General features: G+C 40.6%; 1 protein-coding gene across 5 annotated transcripts in view; it reads left to right on the top strand.

Moving 5' to 3' along the window:
* The first annotated feature begins 386 nt into the window (after positions 1-386).
* POGZ (pogo transposable element derived with ZNF domain) overlaps positions 387-7524 on the top strand; it is a 43917-nt gene continuing 36779 nt past the window's right edge. For 2 of the 5 annotated variants that reach the window (XM_008071801.2, XM_021719455.1), the window contains exons 1-2: positions 387-515; positions 1492-1650. In XM_008071801.2, coding sequence (XP_008069992.1) covers positions 392-515; positions 1492-1650 — 283 coding nt within the window. In that variant the 5' untranslated portion in view covers positions 387-391. The remainder of the gene's footprint in view (positions 516-1491; positions 1651-7524) is intronic. The other 3 variants (XM_021719457.1, XM_021719456.1, XM_008071802.2) reach the window with 3 other exon arrangements.

Genomic DNA, 7524 nt, shown 5'->3' with positions numbered 1-7524 from the left:
CCCGCGGGTTCGAGACCTGCTGAGCAGGCGAGACCTCATCTCTACAATAAATCAAAAAATTAGCCGGGCGTGGTAGCGCACCTGTAATTCCGGCTACTCGGAAGGCTGAGGCGGAAGGATCGCCGGAGCCCAGCAGGTCGAGGCTGTGGTGGCCGGGGAGCAGCCACTGCACTCCAGTCTGGGCGACAGAGTGAGACTCCAACTCAAAAAAAAAAAAAAGAATAAAAGTAGTAATTCTGAACCTTTGGAAATCAGGGTGTCTAGGGGAAATGGTAGAAAGAGCACAAGGAGATAGGTTACCAGTGGAGTCAAGGATCTGCTTCCATATTTTGTATAAAATGATGCGTCTTATTTTTAGGCCAATGTCTTATTTAAGCGTTTTTCTTGTAGCATGGCGGACACCGACCTGTTTATGGAATGTGAGGAGGAGGAGTTGGAGCCGTGGCAGAAAATCAGTGATGTCATTGAGGACTCTGTAGTTGAAGATTATAATTCAGTGGATAAAACTACTACAGGTAACAAAAGCTCTTCTGATCGCTGATTGTTGTTTAATTAAATTGAATGATGTTTTGTGGTTAAAGTGTGAGATGGAAAAGGACTTTTAAGAATCTAGGGATACCTTATTGTGGCACTGGTGCTGCCTTCTTTTCTATGTTCTAGACTGTGAAAACCTCAGTTTCCTCATCCACAAAGCTAGAAACAGTATGTTTAATAAAAACATTTGAGAGATTGTATTAACTGGTGTTGAATCTAGCAGTCCTCTTACCAAATGACGTATGAACATTAATTCATAGTGGTGATGTGTGTGTCAGTGTTCAATCATGTACCCAGTCAAAATCAGGTTCCTGTAGTCTAGTTATTTGTTGTTTTTTTTGTTTTACTTGAACTTGGTTTCTTTTGTGAGCTGAGTAGAAATTGCTTTGTGTCTGCCTTCATGGATAGTTTACAAATTTAGGCTTGCTAGCTTTTCTTTCATAAAGGTGATATTGTTGAGTCAAATTCTAGATTGCCCTGACTTCAGAAAATAGGTGGTAATTCTTTTTCTCCCCTAAATTGTACCAGTTGCTCTTTATTTTCATCTTCCTGCCTTGAGACCTGAAGATGACATTGGTTTAGGCTGAAACAGGACACAGTTTAGGGTGTTGTGGATGGCTTAATATGCATGGTTATGAATACCAGTAGTGGTGATAATAAACCTTTGAGTCCTAGAGGTTTGCTAGTGCTATATAAGCAAAACATTAAAAATCTTGGTTCAGTGGGCTGAGTGATATAATTTCACTAGGAACCCTGAGACAAGAAGGGATTGTGTCTAAGTGGTGGACTAATGGATGAGTAGGAGGAGAAATGAGATGAATAGTTGGACTGATGAAAGGAACAGGAAACTTCTTGCCAATGGAGATCCACAACAAGATGGAGAGGGAAGATTAGCACAGTATCCTTTAGTGTCATCTGTCCCTGTCTCCAAGTGACTGTGCCTCCCCTTCCCCACAGTTTCTGTGAGCCAGCAGCCAGTCTCGGCTCCAGTGCCCATCGCTGCCCATGCTTCTGTTGCTGGGCACCTCTCTACATCCACCAGCGTTAGTAGCAGCGGGGCACAGAACAGCGACAGTTCAAAGAAGACTCTTGTCACACTAATTGCCAACAACAATGGTAAGTGGGATTATTGGGAAATGCTTCCTGGGCTAGAGGGGTGAGGAAATAAACAAGGCCTTAGGGAGAGCTGTACCTTTGAATTAATTAGATACTAGTGTGGTTCTAGTAGTTGAAGGAATTTGGTAATGATCCTCTGGTAGGGAAGTGTTTCTGTAGGTGGCGCTGTTCCTGCTAAGGTAGTGCTGAATTGATGCTGGTGTTTCAAGTTAGGGCAGCAGATCCTTTGCTACTGATAATTTCTAGAAGAGAAAATGTAAACCATGAATTTCTGACTATTAAAGAAATCTGGGGCTCTTTTTTGTTTGTTTGATTGGTCGGTTTGTTTTTCTAATTAGAAGAGTCCCATTAGTTTGGTAAGAATTTTCCCAGGGGAGCTTTGTTCTGTATTTTCTCTGGCAGATTCATTTGGTTATTGGCTCCTGGGTATGGAGGATAGGGTAGGGTTGTTGTTCACATGAAAGAAGTGGTGAAAGAGTATGCTTTTAGTGTATTTATTGACTAGAGAGACTAAATAGTCTTGGTTTCTATTTTATTTCTGATGACTGTTTCTACACTCTGAAGGGGAGTTATTGGCAAGTTATATCTCAGGATTCATAACTAAAATAGGCACTTTCATAGAATCATTGCATTGCTGAAGGGATTTTATTTTTTATTTATTACATTTCCTTTAAAAATAGCTTGATTACTACAAGAATAATATGTGCCTTGTAGAAAAACTAGAAAGTAAAACAAAAGAAGAAAAACAATTTATCTCTAATCCTACCACTTGAAGATAACTGTTTGTAACTCTTATCCTGCACATGAGTTTATGTACTTTTATATATTTCTGTATGCTGTATGTAATTTGCTTTTAACAAAAATGGGATCATATAGATTTTTCATTACTGTTTGTCTGCTTTTTCCTTGAATATGTAGTGAATATTTTCTCATTTAAATAAATAGTTCTCTATAAAATTTTTGATAATTGATTATATTTCTCATTATTTGATTAACTTAATAACAATACGTTGTAAAAGGATATATTCCTATTTTAAAGAGCTTCAGTGAACATCTCTGTCTCTGTCTCTTTTCTCACATTCTTACTTAGTTCTGATAATACATTTCTATCTTTTCTTTCTTTTTTTTTTGAGTTAGAGTCTCACTCTGTTGCCCATCCTGGAATGCAGTGGCGTACTCACAGCCACTCCAACATCTCCTTGGTCCAGCAATCCTTCTGCCTCAGCCTTCCAAACAGTTGGAACTACAAGCATGCACTACCATACCCAGCTAGTTTTTGATTTATTGTAGAGACAAGGTCTTGTCAAGTTGTCCGGGCTCGTCTCGAACCCGTGGGCTCAGGCATTCCACTCGCTTCGGCCTCCCAAAGTGCTGAGATGACAGGCTGAGTCACTGAGCCCGGCCATGATAATACATTTCTATTTTTTTTTTCCCTTGAACCAGAGTCTCACTCTGTCGCCCAGGCTGGAGAGCAGTGGCACACACATGACCACTGTATCCTCACCCTGCTGGGCTCAGGTGATTCTTCTGCTTCAGCCTTCCAAGTAGCTGGAATTACAGGTGTGTGCCACCATACCCGGCTAATTTTTTTAATTTATTGTAGAGACAAAGTCTCGCCAAGTTGCCAGGACTGGTCTTAAACCTTTGGGCTCAGGCAGTCCTCTTGCCTCAGCCTCCCAAAGTGCTGGAATTACAGGCGTGAACCACTGTGCTCGGTGATAAACATTTCTTTTTTTTCTTCTTCATTTTATTTATTTACTTACTGAGTTGGAGTCTCACTCTGTCGCCCAGACTGGAGTGCAGTGGCATGTTCATGGCCACCCCAGCGTTGACCTGCTGGGCTCAGGCGATCTTCTGCCTCAGCCTTCCAAGTAGCTAAACTACAGGCATGCGCTACCACATCCTGCTAATTTTTTGATTTATTGTAGAGATGAGGTCTCTCCAAGTTGCCCAGGCTGGTCGCGAACCCAGGGGTTCAGGCAGTCCTCTCACCTCGGCCTCTCAATTCTTTCTTATTTTAAAGATGTGGGATACAATTCAGGATTAGGTATGCAAGTGGATATAGTACAGGTAAAGTTTGGGCCTTCCTGTGGTCCCCACTACACCTGGTTTGAGATCAGGTACCCTTACTGATATTGTGTCCCTACCCCCACCCCAGCAGTATCCCGCTACTGCCAATCCCCTTGATAACACATTTCTAAAAGTCAAATTGTTGAACCAAAGGTCATCACAGTTTTTAAGGCTTTTGATCAATATTGTTCCTGAATTGGACATCTGGAAATGTATCCGTTTCTATTTGTTAGAAGAGTGTGTGGTTTTGTGGGTAACCATTTATGTATGCCTTCTCCTATTGATGAACAGTCATTTAGGGTCTCAATTTTTCGTGATTACAAACAGTGCTGTGATGAACTTGGGCATAAGTCTGCCTACTGTGTGAGCATACCTGCAACATAAAGTCTTAGAGGTGAGATTGTTGGTTCAGGCATTTATAATTTAATAAATGTTGTCAAGTTGCCCTGATTGCTCTAAGTGCCTACCAATAGCTCTTCCCCATATTATTGCTAACTTCAAGTATTATCAGATTTTTAAATCCTTGTAATTTCCATAGGTTGTCAATATTTGAGTATAAAAATATGATTATCATATGGTAAATCCTTAGATTTTTAAAAAACTTGTCAATAGGGAACCTTTGGATATATAAAGATGGGAACCATTTATGTAGAGAATTCTCTCATTTTACAGATGGAAACTGAAACCTAGATAGTCTAAATAATGCGCTTAAGCTATTAATAATTTAATAATTCATCAGTGATTAAGTTGGATTTGAATTATCTGAACCTCAGAACTGTGATATTTCTACTGTATTATACTGCTTTTCTGTGTTTCTCTTAAACTCAAAGTTCTGTCAGCAGCCAGTTTAGCTAAACTTTTCTTGGATTCCAGTGTTCCAAGGCCCATGCTGAGATGACCTAGTTTGCTTGACTCCTTGAATGGAACCTTGATTCCTGAGCCTGCCTAGGGACAGTATACTAATTTCTTCTGAAAAATACAAATTAATATTATTTATTAATATAAATAATTTAAATTAAAATGTTAACCCATAACTCATGTTCATGATAAAAAGAAAAAAGCGTGTATAGACTGATAACCGTAGTCTTGTGTATTCCAAAGAACTTTCCTGCAAAAATAACCATAATTAAATGGTTCAATTTATCTCACTTTTTAAAAAACATCTAATACTGGCCGGGCACTGTGGCTCACGCCTGTAATCCCAGCACTTTAGGAGGCAGAGACGAGAGGATTGCCTGAGCTCACAGGTTTGAGACCAGCCTGGGCAACTTGGCAAGACCTCATCTCTACAATAAGTAAAAAAATTTAGCCAGATGTGGTGGCACACGCCTATGCTTCCAGCTCTTTGGAAGGCTGAGGTGAAAGGATCTCCTGAGCCAGTAAGTTGAGGCTATGGTGGGCATAAGTATGCCACTGCACTCCAGCCTGGGTGACAGAGTGAGACTCCAACTCAAAACAAACAAACAAAAAACTAATACCATACAATTCTGTATATTTTTCATCAGATACTCTTGAAATGCTTAACTTTAAGGATGAGATTTCAGAATAGAATGAATAAGAAGTATTCCCTCTGACACCCAGTTTCCTTTTAAGCCTTCAGTTTCATTGTATTGGTATATTGTCCACTCATTGCATTAGTAACATAGCGAGGGAGAATAACTTTTAAACAATTTAGTATTGTTTCACTAAGTATACTAGGATTTTGAGGTAGTTAAAAGCTGTCTTTTCTTCTCTACTCCCCACCTTCCTTTTAAACCAGTTTTAAAACCAGTCTGGCTCCTAGTTACCTCTAGTAATTGTCCACCTCCTCTAGTAATTACATTTTAAAATAAAATTGCTTTTTTTTGTTCATTGATTTGTTTTTTATAATTTCCCTGTTTCTTTTCTTTTCCTTGCTCTCTCTAAAAGTATTTCCTTGACTCTTAATCTTTTGTTTTTTTGAGTTGGAGTCTCACTCCTTCGCCCAGGCTGGAGTGCAGTGGTATACATTCATGGCCACCCTAGTGTCGACCTGCTACTCTCTGGCGATCATTCCTCCTCAGCCTTCCAAGTAGCCAGAGCTACAGACACGCACTACCACACCTGGCTAATTTTTATTTGCTGTAGAAATGAAGTCTCGCCGAGTTGCCCAGGGTGGTCTCAGACCCGCAGGCTCAGGCAGTCCACTCGCTTTGGCCTCCCAAAGTGCTCCAAGCCACCAAGCCCGGCCTTAAAAAACTTGTCACCCAGAACTCAATAGTTTAATATGCCTATATCTATATGTATAGTTATCTATTTCTCTATCTATACATACATATATATTTTTTTTTTTTTCTTTTCTTTTCTTTTTTTTTTTTTTTTTGAGTTGGAGTCTCACTCTGTTGCCCGGACTGGAGTGCGGTGGCATGGTCCCGGCCACTGCTGCCTCGACCTGCTGGGCTCCGGCGATCCTTCCACCTCAGCCTTCCAAGCAGCTGGAACTACAGGCGTATGCTACCACGCCCGGCTAATTTTTTGATTTTATTGTAGAGATGAGGTCTCACCTGCCTAGACGGGTCTCGAACCCACGGGCTCAGGCAATCCACTCACCTCACCCTCCCAAAGCGCGGGATTACAGGCTGAGCTACTGAGCCTGGCTCCTTTTTCTTTAATGTACTTATTTTGTATGTATCATACATAAGTAAATGTGAGGAGCAGTAGGTTAGGATTTGAAGATTCAGTGGCAGTTATCAAAATACTGTACAGTAGATCTCCAGATTCTAGATCTGTGGGGGAAATGTCAAGGATTTTCTTTTCAAGTCAGTTTAACATGCCTTGCATTTATGGTATATATTTGTATGTTAGACTTTGTGACAACATATTTTAAAAGTGTAAGGAGCACACCTCAACAAGGTTACCTGCATAATGAACATGCCTATAATCCCAGTACTTTGGGAGGTGGAGGCGAGAGAATAGCCTGAGTCTAGGGGTTCGAGACCAGCCTGGGCAACTTGGTGAGACCTCGTCTCTACAATAAATCAAAAAATTAGCCAGATATGGTGGCGTGCACCTGTGGTTCCAGCTATTTGGAAGGCTGAGATGGAAGGATCACCTGAGCCCAGCAAATTGAGGCTGTGGTGGCCATGAGTGTGCCACTACACTCTAGCCTGGGTGACAGAGTGAGACTCCAACTCAGAAATGTATATATAAAAAGTGTAAGACATGGTTTTTGCCTTCAGAAACTTTTAAATCTCATTAGAAATATAATAAGCATTCATACAGCAAACATCTTTAAGTACCTGCTGTGTGCCAGAAACATTGCTATACAGTGGTAAGTTAAATAGATGACTTCTCATTCAGACACCAAAACTTATGAAATTTAAGTAAGGCAGTGTGACATTGGCATGGAATAGGCAAAATATGGAGACTTGGATAATGACAATAGGGAGAAGGCCATAAATGGCACTAGGATAGTTACTCTTTTTTTTTTTTTTTTTGAGTTGGAGTCTCACTCTGTTGCCTAGGCTGAAGTGCAGTGCAATCACAATCACAATGACATTCTGGGCTCAGGCATTTCTTCTTCCTCAGCCTCCCAAATTGCTGGGACTATAGGCACACACCACCATGGCCAGCTTATTTTTTTGTTTTTTTGATTTTGTAGAAACGAGATCTTGCCATGTTGCCTAGATCGGTCTCGATCTCCTGGGCTCAAGCAATCCTGCTTCAGCCTCCCAAAGTACTGAGATTACAGGCATAAGCCAATATGCCCAGTGGGACAGTTATTCCTTTTTTTTTCTTTTTTTTTTTTTGAGTTGGAGTCTCACTGTCACCCAGACTGGAGTGCAG

This window comes from Carlito syrichta, unplaced genomic scaffold, assembly GCF_000164805.1.
Source record: "Carlito syrichta isolate Samal-C Ts95f unplaced genomic scaffold, Tarsius_syrichta-2.0.1 Scaffold314725, whole genome shotgun sequence".
In the NCBI taxonomy this organism is placed as follows: Eukaryota; Metazoa; Chordata; class Mammalia; order Primates; family Tarsiidae; genus Carlito; species Carlito syrichta.
Note: the sequence above shows the minus strand (reverse complement) of the source record. Positions and strands in the feature narration are given on the sequence as shown.